This window comes from Hypanus sabinus, chromosome 6, assembly GCF_030144855.1.
Source record: "Hypanus sabinus isolate sHypSab1 chromosome 6, sHypSab1.hap1, whole genome shotgun sequence".
NCBI lineage: Eukaryota > Metazoa > Chordata > Chondrichthyes > Myliobatiformes > Dasyatidae > Hypanus > Hypanus sabinus.
This window is the reverse complement of record NC_082711.1, coordinates 144,343,970-144,362,079: the sequence shown is the minus strand read 5'-3', so window position 1 is coordinate 144,362,079 and position 18,110 is coordinate 144,343,970. Positions and strand designations below refer to the sequence as shown.

The following is an 18,110-nucleotide window of genomic DNA, read 5'->3' as shown; positions in this document are numbered from 1 at the left end:
CCTAGGGGGAGCTCTTTCAGTCTTTTATTAATGTACCTCTCATAATTTGTTTACTTGTAAAGGTGCAACTTTGGAAAGTCAAACTTCTCTCATCCCATATCTATAGACTTGGGGGTAGGGGTCAGGGGTCCCAACCTTGAGAAATTTCTGCTTCCACAGACATGCTAACAAATTTCTTATTGGTCCTCCCTCAGTCATCAATACGTGACTAATCTGAACGCTCGCTGTTTGGATTGCGCTGTACACATTTATAGCCACATGTCTCAATTAAAAACATCGTAAGATATTAGGCTGCCAGGAAAGGGCAGACCGAGGCAGGTGAACCCTAATATAGAGAATGTGAGTTGATGCATTTGGCAGAAAGGTGGGGGGGTTGGGGGGGGGAGGGTGTGGAGAGGCTACATACACTATTCTAAAGCTGTGTGCTCTGGTCCTCCCCACATCCACTCTATCAAGACCTTTCATCATTTGATGCGTTTCAATTAGTCACCCCTCGTTCTTCTGAATTCTAGTGAATACAGGCCCAGAGCCATCATATGACAAGCTATTTAATTCTGGAATCGTTTTCATGAACCTCCTTTGAACCTGATCCAGTTTCAGCACATCTTTTCTAAGATAAGGACCCAAACCTGCTCACAATATTCCAAGTGAGGCCTCACCAGTGCTTTATAAAGACTCAACACTGCATCCTTGCTTTTTTATTCTAGTCCTCTTAAAATGAATGCTAACATTGCACTTACCTTCCTCGCGACAGACTCAACCTGCAAACTAATCTTTAGGGAATCCTGTACAAGGACTCCCAAGTCCCTTTGCACCTCATTTTTGTTGTATTTTCTCTCCATTTGGAAAGTAGTCAATCCTTTCTTCTACCAAAGTGCATGACCATCACTTCCTGACACTGTATTCAATCTGCCATTTATTTGCCTTGTCCTAATCTGTCTTATCCTTCTGTAGCCTCTCTACTTCATTAAAACTACCTGTCTTCATATCTTCATATCATCTGCAAACTTTGCAATAAAGCCATCAATTCCATCATCCAAATCAATGACATAACAAAAAGAATCAGTCCCAACGTAGACCCCCGTGGAACACCACTAGTCACTGGCAGCCAGCCAGAAAATACTCCATTTATCCCCACTGTTTGCCAGCTGCTAATCTGCCCCTGCTTTATCCATGCTAGAATCTTTCATGTAATACCGTGGGCTCGTAGCTTGTTAAGCAGCCTCATGCGTGGCACCTTGTCAAAAGTCTTCTGAAAATCCAAGTACACAACATCGACCAATTCAAAACAAGCCTATCCTGCTTGTTACTTCAAAGGATTCCAACAGATTTGTCAGGCAAGATTTTCCCTTGGGAAAACTGCTGACTGTGGCCTACTTTTATTATGTACCTCCAAATACTCTGAGACCTCATCCTTAATAATGGACTCCAACATCTTCCCAGCTGCTGAGGTCAGACTAACTGGCCTACAGTTTCATTTCTTTTGCCTCTGTCACTTCTTGAAGAGTGGAGTGGCATTTGCAATTATCTAGTCTTCTGGAACCATTTCAGAACTTGTGACTCTTGAAAGGTCATTACTAATGCCTCCACGATCTCTTCAGCCACCTCTTTCAGAACTCCGGGGTGTACACCATCTGGTCCAGGTGACTTGTCTACCTTCAGATCTTTGTTTCCTTAGAGCCTCCTTTCTACTTGTGGTAACTTCACACATTTCATGCTCCCCGACACCTGGAACTTCCACCTTGCTGCTAGTGTCTTCCACAGTGAAGACTGATGCAAAATACTTATTCAGTCCATCTGCCATTTCCTTGTCTCCTGTTACTAACTCTCCAGCATCATTTTTCAGAGGTCCAATATCTACTCTCACCTTTCTTTTACACTTTATGTATCTGAAGAAACACTTGGTATCCAACTAAATATTATTGGCTAGCTTACTTGCATATTCCATCTTTACCTTCTTAATGACTTCTTTTATTTTCCTTCTGTTGGGTTTTAAAAGCTTTCAAATCCTCTGGTTTTTGCTCTATTATATGCCCTCTCTTTAGCTTTTATGTTGGCTTTGACTTCTCTTGTTAGCCACAGTTGTGTCATCTTTCCTTTAGAATACTACTTCCTCTTTATTTCCAGAAGTTCAAGCCAATGCTGCTCTGCTATCATCCTCGGCAGTGTTCTTTTCCAAGCGATTCTGGCCAACTCCTCTCTCATGCCTCGGTAATTCCCTTTACTCCACTGTAAAATTGACACATCTGACTTTAGCTTCTCCTTCTCAAATTTCAGGGTGAATTCGATCATATTATGATCACTTGCCCCAAGGGTTCCTTTACCTGAAGCTCTCCAATCAAGTAAGTGTGTGAGTGTGAGTGAGTGAGTGTGTGTGTGTGTGTGTGTGTGTGTGTGAGAGTGTGTGTGTATCTCTCATAAACACACACACCCCTACACTTAAGGGAATTTTGCAGGAACAGAGGTACATGTAGTTTGAAACAAATTCATCAGAACAAACAGGACAGTTTCCAAAGCAAATAGAACCTTTAGTTGCAGGTTAGGTTGGAGAAGCTGGTGTTGTTTTCAGTGAAGCAGAGGAGGTGAGGGGAGATTTGACAGAGAAATACAGGGCTTTGACCGATTTAGATAAGACAAAGTTTCTCTTTATAACATTTAGAAGACATAGATAATAACTTTCGGCTGAGAGAGATGGGGCAGATGAGGAAGAACATTTTATGTTCCACTTTTATGGTATTGGTTTCAACTTCTTGCCTGTGATGGAAATTAAGCAGATCAATCATTCCAAAAGAAAACAAAAGGATAAACTTGTAGGACTCTGGTAAAGAGAATGGATTTAGGTTAATTGCTGTACAGAGTAACAACATGTCTGATGGGCCAAGTGGCCTCCTTAACCATAACGACTCTTCTAAAGGAATTTAAATGTTTGAGAAATACTCTGTAATATTCAAGGGATGAACCATAAATGCAAGTGTTTTTTAAAGTTTGTAACAAGGCTCAGCTCCTGTCTCTGGAGGAAGAGAATAGTCACAGTACCAGTCTACTAGGACTGCTAGTTCCATTTTCATTGTGTGACAATCAGATGTTACAGTAACATGATCCAAGTCTCTACAGATCCTCACTTTGCATGGTCGAGTGGATTAGTAGGTCGCCAGTCAAAAAGTGGCCAGGGAGGTGTAATGCTTTAGTCAAGTTGTGTGTTCTGTTGCATCATGACGACGCATCAACCATAAGCTTTGTGTTTGCAGGAGACCAAACTTAGCCTTAGTTGAGAACTTCTTCTCTTAAACTAGGGCAATTTGACCCTTCTGTCTGTGGTTAATTACACTGATTATGCTCAGAAATTTGCCAATGTAAATAATTGCTTCTTCCTTTACTGCCTCATCTGAGATGCTGGATATACTCAGAACCATGCCTGGTCTTTAGCCCTAATCTCCTTAAACAATGTACAACCACAGAGTATAACAGCTTTCCTCTGGGAAGCTGGACACCACTTGGACTGTACCAGATATCTTTCTTTAGGAAATAGCACCTCAGACAGATGCTATTGGCTGATGCAGGTGATGACAATTCTGTGGGTAGTGAATCTTTCCTAAGAAACAAGGAAAATTGACACAATGGAGGTGATGAGGCTGCACATTTCTTGCTACTGTCCTTGGAAAGGTGGTGAAAAACAGATGTTTTCATTTCTAACAAAATCAAGAGATATGGAGCAACAGTGAGATACCAATCAGACATGATATTAATGAATCGCAGTAGGATAGACTGCCCAATTTCCTTTGCAACAATATGGTGTGAATTCTCCACCATCAGTTCTGAGAGAAAGGTTTGGAGTTGGCAGTCTCATTTGTATTGAAGCCAGCCTTTTTATACTGTTTGGACTGAAAAAAACAATTGCCTTGTAATCTAGAACTAAATTATCTTGAAAGTAATATTAAGAACTTAAAAAATCTTTCTGGTTCTGTTGCAGGTTGAGATAGGTTGAGTTGCCTGCACATCGTCATTTTCAAACCAATTTCACTCAACAACCTTTAGTCACCTCAGCTTGTCTTGTCTTAAAACTACAAATAAACAAGTTAAACCTCTCAGAGTTTTTGTAGTCCCTTAGTTATTCATAAAAGCTGCATTATTGGGCAGAGCTGGTCAAATGCTAACAACTGTTTCATCACAAGTAAAGAAAAGATTACGAGATAATGAGATAACAGGACTTGATCCGTTTTATTCTGTAGCAAACTAGATCTTGAAAATCTTAAATATGACCAAAAACAATGCACTGTCGTGGATCAGAAGATGTACCTCATCCGGTATGACTTTCAGGAACAGATATTACATTTTATCTTGCTTGTATCCACTGTATTTGACATCAGAAGCACAAGAACAGAATGAACATTTTGTTCAGTAACCCTTTTAACTTTAACCAAGATGACCCAAATGGAACAGTACTATGCCTTTTGGCCTTTGGGCCGGTTTCTGCCATTTGAAGTAGACATGTCATTCCATTCACCTGCTGAAGCACCTGCCTTGCTAGACTTCCTTGTTTCAAAACCTGTCAATTTAAGCTTGATCCAGCACTCCTAGCATTTGGAGATGATCATGCCTACTCCCCCTTTTAACAGTCTTTCCTGGTGCACACTTGAATAGCCCTGCTATGATTTTAAGATTGTGCTCCTTTGTTCTGGAAGGCTAGGAGGTAGCTTCTTTTCAGCTACTTCACTGAATCAGTTTTAAAAACCTCCAAATGTTTATCCCCTGACCATGATACTGTTGCCTACAGCTCAGTGCTAGCACGCCTGCCAGTGAGTTAGGAGTTGTCGGCTCGAGTTTATTGCTAAGACCTAAATATATAACAACTTTGATGTTCTGATGTGGGTCTTGAAGGAAAGTACCACTAGGTGGTGCATTTCCAGATTAGACTTTAAAGCAAGGTTATGTCTCCCTCTGATGTAAATATAAAATATCCAACATAATTTTAAAACATGATAATTAGTGTAGATCATCAATTGCTTAGACACAAATGTATAGATAACCTGAAAGGAGAGAAAAGGCATAGAGTCGGAGGTCAAAGGAGAGAACCCCAGTAGTTGGGCTGGACTGGAGAACAGATATCCCAAATTAACTTCCAGAATGAAGGTCACTGAAGTAATTTATCTCATAACGTTTTTAATCTGAGACCTTTGTGTGTGACTGGACTAGCACTTTTCAGAGGTATCTTGTTGTGTATCATGTCTATTGAGATATTCTAAAGTTACAAAGACAATGTATAAATGTACAACCTAAGTGCACAAATCCTGTCCCCCTACCTTAACCCTTTAGTCCAGCATTATTTCAGCAAATTTCACTCACACCTTCTCCAAGGCCAACATGTTCATCGGTGTGGTATTATTCAAGCTCTACAGAAGAGGGCAGTCAACCCCCCCCCCACCCCAATGTTTTTGGGAGGGCAGTTGACATTCCATATTGAAATTGCTAGAAATCAGTCTACATAGCAACTTTCTGTAACACCAAGCAGCACAAAATGAAAAAGACCATTTGAAAATTCAATCTCACTTTAAAAGGGAATTTTTTTTTTACTCAGGGTTAACAAAGAGTGGAAAATGGTAATGCAGTCTATGTAGCCATCCAAATTTTCAAAAAATTCCATTATAAACAAATTGAGAAATACAGTCTCTGACCACTCAACTGATGGGCTTTGAGAAATTTCTTGAGTTCTGTGTAGCTAAGCAAATAGACAAGGAAGAGAGAAGCTTCCATCATCATCCAACGTGAGGTGAAGAGGGAGACTGTAAGCCCTGGCAGCCTCAACACAAGAAGCAGTTGTTGCTAGATCAGGCAGGCCCACATCTCAGCACAGGGGACTGGGTTCACTAGCTCCTACAGTCAGCCTCTCCACACCAAGACAGGGTAGTTCATTGCTGTGGGACACCAGCAGAAACCAGGGGTTTGTGCCAGGTTCCTAGCATAACCCAAACAGGTGTGTTGTTTTTAAAGTATAGGGAGGTAGGGGAGCAATGTACTCATCAGCACAGGAGAAACTTAATGACAATCTGCATAAACAACCATAGATGCTCCTCGAATCTTTGGTGTTGTTTTATCAAATTTAAGAATTTACCATTTTAAACTTGGTACTAAGATTGGTGCTCCAGCTCTTCCCGTGCTGTCATCCCACCCGCTCAGATGCCGGAGCCAGCACTCCACTTGCCTAGCTGCCCCAGAGTCCCACGGACGTTTTCTACCCACCCGCCTTCCCTTATCACTCTTACTTCTTCCTTGCACTTCTTTTCCCCTTTCCGTTTCTAAACTCCACCAGTATACAAGTTATTTTTGTATATGCTAACATCCTATGGTGTGGCACTTCATTGGTAAAGCCGTAATGTTCTGCATTCTTCTTTGAAATCGACGTCTGCATCATCTGGTTTTCTCACCATTTACTTAATTTACACCATCACAATGTGTGATAACAAGTGTAGTCTTAGATTATCTCCGATGGGAGAGAGGAGATAACTGGCAGACACATCACCACATTTTGCAGTAGTTACTTTCAGAAGCAGGTTTAAAGTCTTTGGGATATGTCACGAAATTTGTTGTTACATGGCTGCAGCATATTGCAATACATAATAAAACTAAATTAAAAAGTTAATAGTGCAAAAAGAGAAAAATCTAATGAGGTGGTGCTCCTGGGTTCAAAGTCTATTCAAAAATCTGATGAAAGAGGGGGAAAATCTATCCTGGAACCATTGCGTGGGTGCCTTCATGCTCCAGTACCTCCTTCCTGATGGAACCAATGAAAAGAGGGATATCCTGGGTGATGGGGGCCCGTAACAATGGATGCTGCCTTTTGGAGCCATTGCTCCTTGAAGATGTGCTGAATACTGCTCATGATGGGGCTGTCTGAGTTCACAGCTTTCTGCAGCTTACTTTGATCTTGTGCGATGCCCCCACCCCCGTACCAGAGAGTGATGCAGCCAATTAGAATGCTCTCCACATAAGTGAGCGGACTCTGTCGGCCATGGTCGGCCATGGGTACTGCGCCTCTGGTAGTCACTGGTTTGTCGAGCAACGTCGACTGTGGCTATTGAGGCCGATCCCGGAATGGCAGGCTCTGCCACAGTTGCTGCACGTGTCGGGTGTTGTGGAATTGTTGTCTGCCGTCTGCTGTGCTCTCCGCTCCTCAAACTGGGGTCTACCAACGTTCCTCTTGCCTGTTGCTAGTTCTCTGTAGGGGATGTCCTTTGGCAGTCTACACATACATCTGTAGAAATTTGCAAGTGTCTTTGGTGACATTCCAATTCTCCTTAAATTTTCTAATGAAATATAGACATTGCTACGCCTTCTTTGTAACTGCATCACTATGTTGGGGCCAGGATATATCCTCAGAGACGTCGACGCCCAGGAACCTGAAATTGATCACCCCTTCCATTTCTGCTTCCTTGATGAGGACTGGTGTGTGTTCCCTCATTTTACCCTTTCTGGTCCACAATCAGTTTTTTGGTCTTACTGATGTTGAGTGCAAGGTTGTTGCTGTGACACCACTCATCCAGCTGATCTATCTCTCTCCTGTATGCCTTCTCATTACCATCTGAAATTCTGCCAATAATAGTGGTGTTGCCAGCAAACTTACAGGTGGCATTTGGGCTGTGCCTAACCACCCAGTCATGGGTTTAGAGAAAGTAGATCAGTGGGCTAAGCACACACCCTCGAGGTGCGCCATTGTTAATTATCAGTGAGGTGGAGATGTTATTTCCGATCTGCACAAACTGTGGTCTTCCGGTGAGGAAGTCGAGGATCCAGTTGCGGAGGGAGGTACAGAGACCTAGGTTTTGGAGTATTTTTCATCAGCACTGTAGGAATGGTAGTGTTTAACACTGAGCTGTAGGCAAAAACAGCAGCTTGATGTAAATATTAGTATTGTCCAGTGGATCCACAGCCATGTGGGGACCCAACAAGTTCGCATCCACTGTAGACCTATTTTGGTGATAGGCAAATTGCAGTGGGTCCAGCTCCTTGCTAAGGCAGCTGTTGATTCTAACCATAACCTACCTCTCAAAGCACTTCATCACATTGATGTGAGTGCTACTGGGTGATAGTTGTTAAAGCAGCTCTCCCTGCTCTTCTTGGGCACTGGTATGATTGTTGCCCTTTTGAAGCAGGTGGGAACTTCCGACTATAGCAACGAGAGACTGAAAATGTCTAAACATGCTCAGTAGCTGGTTGGCACAGGGTTCAGAGACCTACCAGGCCTGTCGCATTGCGAGGGCTCACCCTCTTGAAAAACGTTCTAACACCAGCATCCGACAGAGATCACAGAGTCACTGGATGCCGCAGGGACTCCCGTAGCTGTAGTTTTATTTTCCCTTTCAAAGTGAGCATAAAAGGCATTGAGCTCATTTGGGAGTGAATCATGACTGCCATTCATCATGTTGGGTTTTGCTTTGTAGACAGTAATGGCCTGCAAACCCTGCTAGAGTTGATGTGCATCTGATACTGCCTCTAAAAGCAATCAAAATTGTTCCTTTGCTCTTGAGATAGCCCTCCACAAGTCATACCTGGTCTTCTTGTATAGTCCTGGATCACCAGACTTGAATACCATAGATCTAGCCCTCAGTAGACTATGAATCTCCTGATTCATTCAGAAATTTTGATAAGGGTATGTACAGTATGTTCTTGTAGGCACACACTCATCCACGCACATTTTAATAAAGTCAGTGACAACAGTGTATTCATTCAGATTCAAAGATGAATTCCTGAATACAGTCCAGTCCACTGACTCAAAGCAGTCCTCTAACCACTCCTCCGCCTTCCTTGGTCCTAAGCCCAAGGAAGGTCCTTCAGCCTCTGACTATACCCATGGAGTACAAGTAGAAGGGTTGTTGGGTTGTTGTTACAGAGTTTCATCTCCATAACAAAAACTCAACTCATAACCAAATGGATGTAGTCCTAGGAAAAGAACCAGGTGGAACTTAGTTCATTTTAAGAAACTAATCACAATATTAAGTTTAGAGTAGCAACGAAAAAGAATCAGGATCATTCAAAACGCGAAATAATGATCATGTAGAATGGTGGAGCATGCCCAAAGGGCCAAATGGCCTCCTCCTGTTTCTATTTTCATTATTTCCCCTTTCCTGTTGGGCAGAAGACAATGGCTTGGGGTCACAGACCACCAGACTCAGGGGCAGTTCCATCCTATTGTTATAAGACTCTTGAAAGGACTTCTCGTAGGCCTCCTGAATATTTGATCTTTAAATCTACCTTATTTGCACTTGCACTTTATTTGTTTACCTGCAATATACTTCCACTGCAACTGCAACGCAATATTCTGCATTGTTTTTTTATATAGACTTAAACGTAATTATGTATGGCTTGATCTGTCTGGATGGCATGTACAACATCTTTTCATTGTATCCCAATACATGTGACAATAATAAACCAATACTATTTTCTGTGCTTCTATATGTGGACAGCTGTAAAAGGATCTGGTCCTGGTAAATTGAAATTAAATTGTACGGTTAAGTGAGGTCAGATTTCAAATAGAGTTTAAATACAAACAATACCATACCTATTGGAGAAATGAATGACACTTAAAGCTACTGTTTTCAGTATAACTGAAATTAAAATGAATCTGAATATTTAAAAACAAAAGACTGCAGATGTCAGAAAGCTGAAATAAGAACAGATTGCCGGAATTACGCAGCAGGTCAGACCCCATCTGTGGAGGAAGGTACGGTTAACATGTCAAACCTTCCGTCAGAACACTCAGTGGCCACTTTATTAGGTACACCTGCTCATTAATGAAAAATAGTTAATCAGCTGATTGTATAGCAACAACTCAATACATAAAAGCATGCAGACATGGTCAAGAGGTTCAGTTGTTCAGACCAAGCATCTGGATGGGGAAGAAACATGATCTAAGTGACTTTGACCGTGGAGTGGTTGTCGGTGCAACTTGGGGTGGTTTGAGTATCTCAGAAACTGCTGATCTCCTGGGATTTTCACACACAACAGTCTCCAGGGTTCACAAAAAGAAGGTACAAAAAACAAAAATTTCTGTGGGTAAAAACACCTTGTTAATAAAAAAGGTTTGAACTGACAGGAAGGCAACAAATAACCACACATTACAACAGAGGTGTGCAGAAGAGCATCTCAAAATGCACACAATCCATTACGTACAGGAGGTGGGCACTGACTGTATATTAAATTATCAGGTTCCACATAAACAGAAATTCCAAACTGAATGGAAAGAACACAAATAGGGATTCTATTAGGAAGAGAGGCAAAATGAATGTATGAATCAAAATAAGCAGGTTTCATGAGGAACTTGAAGTTGTATTATATCCAGAAGGTAAAAAGATAATTAAAAGAATGTCAGACCAATTGGAGTATCAGGAAATACTGTGGTGGCAGAAGAAAAGGCTCAGACATGGCCCTCTAAGATGCTGCTAATTCAGCGATAGAAGACATGGGAGAGAAATAGGATCAGGTAGGAAAAAAAAGAGGTTTTATCAAGATGATTCAGATTGAAAAATCTCCACATTCAGATGGAATGTATCCTGGCTGGCTGAAAGAACCAAGAACAGAAATAACAAAGTCTACCTTGGAAATGGGATCAATGGGTCCTGTTCACTGCAGGACTAATGCACAAAGTTGCTTACTGCCAATCCATCCTGTATCGATGGTAGGAATCCTGCAGTGATAATGTTCGAAAAGCAAATAATTGTCACCTAGATGGACAAGTTTTTTTTTTGTTCTTTATTGAAGGTTGATAAACATTGATAAAAACAAGTTTTGGTTATGACTTTAACATGGTGTGTGATAGACAGACACTCAAATGTTCCTACAATTTGTTTCAGCAAACTTACAAGGGAGAGTGGCACGGATTTCCCAATTCCCATTGTATCAGGTCTGACGGATAACGAGACAGAGAAAATAATCCGGGAGAAGGATGAGGAGGTAAGAAAAAAATGTAATCAACCCTTCTTTTGAGTGAGTGGTTGCATTAAGACATTTTAGGTTCTTCAAGGAAATAAAGCTTTGCATTGAAAAGTTCGTTAGTCTGTGTTAATGAGAGAAGCCTGCAGGCTAACCTTGTACTTGGCTCACTCTAACTCTCCAAGACATTCAGTGGGAGATTTTAAGGGTGGAATTGCTGCAGGAATCAGGGAAGACTTTCAAACACTCCTTCAACCCCACTGTGGTCCCATTTTATCTGTCTGCATCAGAATTAGCTAAAATGGCAGGACAAATTCCAAGGGCTTCTTCATTCCTCATTCAGAGTTCAGCACTAGTGAAACTAATACCAGCATCATCTAAGAGCTTCGCAGTAGGAAAGAAGGCAAGGGTAGTTATTTATAGTTAGTGCAATTCAGTTATTGTAATGTTGTCGTTTCATCTTCTTCCAAATCAATATGAAAGTCTCTGCCATATTAGCAATGGTGAGATGATGAATGTCCTTTGGGTAGTGCACATGGTGCTCATTTATAATTAATATTTAGGTAATGATTGAGTAATTTTTAATATATATATATTGATTAAGCATTCTTGTTTAAATAATTTGCTATAGGTTATATGTATAAATATGTCAATTGCATACACGTGTAGGGGAAGTGAAGCAGTGATAGACAGGAACTACGGGGAGGTAGTCACACCAAGGCTACAGGAGACAGATAAATGGGTGACTGTCAGGAGAGGGAAAGGAGAACGTCAGATAGTGGAGAGCTGCCCTGTGGCTGTCCCACTCAATAATAAGTACTCCATTTTGAGTACTGTTGGTGGGGTGGGAGGTGGGGGGATACCTACCTAGGGGAAACAACAGCAGCCGTGCCTCTGGCACTGAGTCTGGCCCTGTGGCTCAGAAGGGTAGGGAACTGAAGAGGAAGAGCAGTAATGGGGGACAGATAGGCGATTCTGTGAACGCGAAATGGAAACACGGATGATACTTTGCCTCCCAGGTGCCAGGGTCCACAGTGTTTCTGAGCACGTCCACAATATCCTTAAAAGAGAGGGTAAGCAGCCAGAAGTCACGGTACAGATTGATATCAACGACATAGATAGAAAAATGAAGGAGGTCCTGAAAAAAGAACACGGGGAGTTAGGAAGGAAGCTGAGAAGCAGGACCTCAAGGATTGCTGTCTGTGTAGCACGACAGTGAGGATAGAAATAGAATGAGGTGGCAGATAAATGCGTGGCTGATTTCTGGATAATTGGGACCTCTTCTGGGGCAGGTGGGACCTGTACAAAAGGGACGGGTTGCTCTTGAATCCAAGGGGGACCAATATCCTTGTGGGCAGGTTTACTAGAGCTGTTGGGATGGTCTAAACCAGGGGTCGGCAACATTTACCACTGAAAGAGCCAATATGGACCCATTTCCCACAGAAAAGAAAACACTGGGAGCCACAAAATCCGTTTGACATTTAGAATGAAATAACACTGCATACAACGTTTTTTTTGCCTTTATGCTATGTATAAACAAACTATAACGTGTTGCATTTATGAAATTGATGAACTCCTGCAGAGAAAACGAAATTACATTTCTGCATGCAACAAAAACATTTTGAACTCCGAAAAAAAGACGTTGGGTTGAAGGTTACTACATAGGTAGCCTACCTTGGATCGAAGAATTAAAAGGAAGCGCGCACTGGCGGGTGTCAGGCATTAGCAGTGGTGATGTATATTAATAGCGATAAAAAAACACGTTGTAGCGGTGTAGCGCTACACGCAGCGCTAAAATAAAGACACTGCAGTCAAAGGTAACTTTATTAGAACTAAACAGCCTTGCTTTAAAGCCTCCCTCAACCCGTCCCCGTGGGCGCGGATGCTCCAAAAGACACGTACTCACAAACCCCCGTAGGCTATCTCCCTTAGCCGGAACGGTGGCTAATTGTGAGCCGGTTCGGATGTGCCAGGAAATGGGGTCTCCACAATGTTTTTAGATTGTACAAGATCACCATAATCTTCAAATTTCGAATTACATTTCAAAAACTAACAAACCACGGGGAGCTGCAGCACAGAGATGAAAGAGCCGCGGGTTGCCGACCCCTGGTCTAAACTAATACGGCAGGAGGATGGGAATCGGTATGATAGAGCTGAAGATGAGCCAGCAGATGATGGATGTAACATGAATGTAAGGAAGGACAAGCCAGTGATTGGGTACAAATACAGACAGAGCAAAGAGTTAAATTGTACCACTGAGGCAAAATTCAAAATTCAAAATGCAGGACTGAAGCTGCTGTATTTAAACGTGTGTAGACTTAGGAATAAGGTGGACGAACTCATGGCACATTTAGAAATTGGTCGCTATGACATTGTGGGTGTCACTGAGTCGTGGCTGAAAGAAGGCCATAGTTGGGAGCTTAATGTCAAAGGATATATTTTGTATCAAAAGGACAGGCAGGAAGGCATAGGCAGTGGTGTAGCTCTGTTGGTAAGAGATGGAATTGCATCTTTAGAAAAGGATGACATAGGATCAGAGAATGTTGAAACTTTCTGGTTGGAGTTAGGAAACTGCAAGGATAAAAAACAATTATGGGAGTCATATCTAGGCCTCAAAAAAGTAGCCAAGATGTGGGGTTGAGTTTGCAAAGGGAGCTGGAAAAGGAATGTAATAAGGATAATGACACAATACTCTTGAGCAATGGGGGACTTCAATTTACAAGGGAATTGGGAAAATCAGGTTAGCGCTGGATTGCAAGGGAAAGAATTTGTTGAATGCCTATGAGATGGCTTTTTAGAACAGCTGTGCTTGAACTTACTAGACTGGGTGTTGTGTAATGACCCAGATCTTATTAGGGAGCTTAATGTAAAAGAACCCTTTACATTATGGTCATACTATGATTACATACTGCAGTTTGGGAGGAAGAAGTACAAGTCACATATCAGTATTGCAAAGAAATTAAAGAGGCATGAGAGAGGAGCTTGCCCAGGTGGATTGGAGGAGGATACTGGCGGGGATGACAGCAGAGGAGAGATGGCCAACATTTCTGGGAACAGTTCACAAGGTGCAGGATGGATATGTCCCACAGAAGTAGTTGTTCTCAAATGGCAGGGCTGGGCAACTGTGGCTGACAGGGGAAGTTAAGGACTGCATAAAAGCCAAGGAAAGGGCAACAGTGAGTGGAAATTAGATGATTGGGAAGCTTTTAAAATTCAACAAAAGCCACAAAAAAAGCTATAAGGGAGAAGATGGAATATGAGGGCAAACTAGCCAATAATATAAAGCAGGATATGAAAAGTTTTTTCTGTTATATAAATAGTGAAAGGGAGGTAAGAGATGATATTGGACTACTGGAAAATGATGCTGGTAAGGTAGTAATGGAAGACAAAGAAATGACAGATGAACTTGATGAGTAGTTTGCATCAGCTTTCACTATGGAAGACACTATCTGTGTACCAGAGGTCCGTGAGTGTCAGGAAGCAGGAGTGGATGCAATTGCTATTACAAAGGAAAAAGTACTAGGCAAATTTAAGGTCTTAAGGTGGATAAGTCACCTGGACGAGATGGACTGCATCCCAGTGTACTGAGTGAAGTTGCTGAAGAGATAACGGATGTATTGGTCATGATCTTTCAACAATCACTTGATTCTGGCACGGTCCCGGAGGACTGGAAGATAGAAAATGTCACTCCACTCTTTAAGAAGGGAGGAAGGCACAAGAAAGGAGATTATAGGCTAGTTAGCCTAACCTCAGTACTTGTGAAATTGTTGGTCTATTATTAAGGTTGATGTTTTGGGGTACTTGGAGACTAATGAAAAAATAAGTCAAAGTCAGCATGGTTTCTGTAAAGGGAAATTTTGCCTGACAAATCTATTAGAGTTCTTCAAAGAAAGTAACAAGCAGAGTGGACAAAGGAGAGGCAATGGATGTCATTTACTTAGATTTTCAGAAAGCATTTGATGAGGTGCCACACATGAAGCTGCTGTGGTGTTACAGGAAAGATACGAGCATGGATAGAGGAATGGCTGACAGCCAGGAGGCAGCGAGTGGGAATAAAGGGGACCTTTTCTGGTTGGCTGCCAGTGACTAGTGGTGTTTCTCAGGGGTTTGTATTGGACCGCTACTTTTCACATTGTTTGCTAATGATTTGGATAATGGAATTGATGGCTTTGTGGCAAAGTTTGCGGATGATATGAAGACAGGTGGAGGGGTAGGTAGTGTTGAGGAAGCAATGCCATTGCCGCAGGACTTAGACAAATTGGAAGAATGGGCAAAAAGGTGGCAGACGGAATACAGTGTTGGGAACATACGATAATAATTTTGGTAAAAGGAACAATGATGTGGACTATTATCTAAATGGGGAAAAGATTCAAACATCAGAGGTGCAGAGGGACTTAGGAGCACTCGTGCAAGACTCTCAGAAGGAAAATTTACAGATTAACTCTGTGGTTTAAAAACAAGCCAAATGCAATGCTGGCATTTATTTCAGGGGGAATAGAATATAAAAACAAGGAGATAACTCTGAGCCTTGATAAGACACTAGTCAGGCCGGACTTGGAATATCGTCAAGATCGTCTATTGTCAAGATGAAGCCACACTCAGGTTGGAGGAACAACACCTTGTATATTGGCTGGGTAGCCTCCAACCTGATGACATGAACATTGACTTGTCTAACTTCCGTTAATGCCTCTCCTCCCCTTCTTACCCCATCCATGATACATTTAGTTTTTTTACCCCTCCACCATTTTTTTCTCTCTCTGCCCATCACTCTGCCTGTTCTCCATCTCCCTCTGGTGCTCCCCTCCCCCTTTCTTTCTCCCTAGGCCTCCCGCCCCATGATCCTTTCCCTTCTCTAGCTCTATATCCCTTTTGCCAATCACCTTTCTGGCTCTCAGCTTCACCCCACCCCCTCCGGTCTTCTCCTATCATTTTGCATTTTCCCCTCCCCTTCCTACTTTCAAATCTCTTACTATCTTTCCTTTCAGTTAGTCCTGACGAAGGGTCTCAGCCCGAAACGTCGACAGCGCTTCTCCCTATAGACGCTGCCTGGCCTGCTGTGTTCCACCAGCATTTTGTGTGTGTTGCTTGAATTTCCAGCATCTGCAGATTTCCTCATGTTTGCCTTGGAATATTGTCAATAGTTTTGTGTCCAATATCTCAGAAAGGATGTGTTGTGGAAAGTCCAGAGGAGGTTCACGGGGATGATTCTGAGAGTGAAGGGGTTAACACATGACAGTGAGGATAGCTTTGAGCCAATACTCACTGGCACTTAGAAGAATGCATGGGGATCTCATTGAAACTTACCGAACGTAGGGCATGAATTTACCACTGTCTCGGTCAATGTATGTGTAGGGTCTTCCAATCAGGGCAGGGTCAATCATGGCCATAATGTGCTGTGTGGATAACTTAGGCGAGAGCTTTTCATGACCATTGTCCTGGTGTGAGATGAAGGCCTCATCTTCCTTGTAAAATGACCGCGGCTTTGTTGTCTCTCTTGTATTGCAGCTGCGGCGAATGCAAGAAATGTTGCAGAAGATCCAGCAACAAATGCACGGGCAGAATCCCGAAGGATTGTAGCACGTGGAGCTGACAGCTTACTTCAGGGATCTGAGATGTTTACAGGGTTCATCTCTGTCTCGGGCAGGGAGACAGTTCCTACAGACAAAGCTATCCAAATAATTTAATATTCAATATCTCACCTATCACAGGGAAGAAATGCATTTAATTTATTAGTCCCACTAATTTAAAGCACTTAAAACAGTAGGAAACTAACCTAGGTTAATAACTGCAATAAATGTTGGATGTTGTGCTAAATTTGAGGCAATTTCAACATGCTTTAATTATCCCATTTAGCTTTGTCTAAAGCCGGCTTGGTCTTTCTTTCCACAGACTTTAATAGCTATGTTCTATTCTGATGGTAAAATTGATTTTACTGCTGTTATCTTCATAGGGTTTCGAATGTGGTTAGGCTTATAAAACTGCATCAGTCTGAACATATATGGTCATGGATAAAACCCAGCAGAGATCTCCACAACAGTTGGACAGCACAAGGTTTCTATTGACGGCTTTTAAACTTCAGATTAGTCCTGAGGCACTAGTAAGGTCAAGACTCCCATCCTTGCAACTTTTAGAGTTTGCTGGAAGGTGACTTAGCTGGAAGGGCTGAAGCACTGAGATCTAGTGGGAACGGAAAGCAAGAAATGGGAGAGGGCACTGGAATAAGGAGCACAACATTTTAAATGAAAGCTAACCTTTACTGGAAATTTGACAAAGCACCATCAATATTTGAAAGAAAAACAGATATACAGCAAGTCAGCCAGCACTGCTAGAGAGACAAACAGGTCACTGACCTTTATCAATGAATATTGGAAGCCATTCAGGGACATTGAGTGGGGTAGCAAACAATTTAATACTTATATTGAACAGATTTATATTTTCTGAGATATTAAAATATGCACTATAAAAATCATGTATGATCTCTTATTTAATATATTTTCAATACCTATCATCTAAATGGGTTATTATTATAAAATGAACACAAACCTGACAAGGGTTGCAATCAGTTACACTCTCCTAGGACCAGACTCAGAGAAACAGTGCTCCTTTTGAAGAAAAGTAATTGGTGACATTGGAACAATTCACTGCTCAGTGGGCAAGTTGGGTTTCCTGCTCTGATTTGTACACACAAAGGTTTAGACCCGGGCCTCTATCACGTTGTCAACTCTCAGTTAGGTGAGGGAGTCCTAAAATGGACCTTGGCGTTCTTAGATCCGGAGAATTAAGCCAAGGTTGCATTGCTGTCTGCTGCTAGGTGCTTTGAGGGAGGAAGAGGAAGTCAGCCAGGCTTACATGTGTTATTTCAAACTTTGGTCCAACACCCCCGGTAAACAATTGCATCTGGGTTGAATGACGGGGAGCAGCCGTGGCCAAGAGGACAGTACTCCAGCACACACTAATTGTGTAAGAATGGCAAAGGAAAACCAGGATGACAAAATAAAACTTCCAAACTAAAGTCTACTGCTTCTAAAGGTTCTCTGAATGAAATGGTTGTTGATTGGTAGATATTTTAACAACCAAGCACGAACCCATTATTAGCTTTTTATGTTTAGGTACTTGTCTTTTTCAATTCAGTTGGACTGCTCTCTGGTAAATTGCTGCAATTTGAATAAATACAGCTATTCAAAATA

At 41.9% G+C, this 18,110-nt stretch overlaps 1 protein-coding gene across 10 annotated transcripts in view; it reads left to right on the top strand.

Annotated features, from left to right (window-relative positions):
• LOC132395918 (septin-4-like) overlaps positions 1 to 18,110 on the top strand; it is a 111,459-nt gene extending 93,349 nt beyond the window's left edge. For all 10 annotated transcript variants that reach the window (XM_059973116.1, XM_059973121.1, XM_059973120.1 and 7 more), the window contains 2 exons: positions 10,845 to 10,944; positions 16,429 to 18,110. In XM_059973116.1, coding sequence (XP_059829099.1) covers positions 10,845 to 10,944; positions 16,429 to 16,500 — 172 coding nt within the window. In that variant the 3' untranslated portion in view covers positions 16,501 to 18,110. The remainder of the gene's footprint in view (positions 1 to 10,844; positions 10,945 to 16,428) is intronic.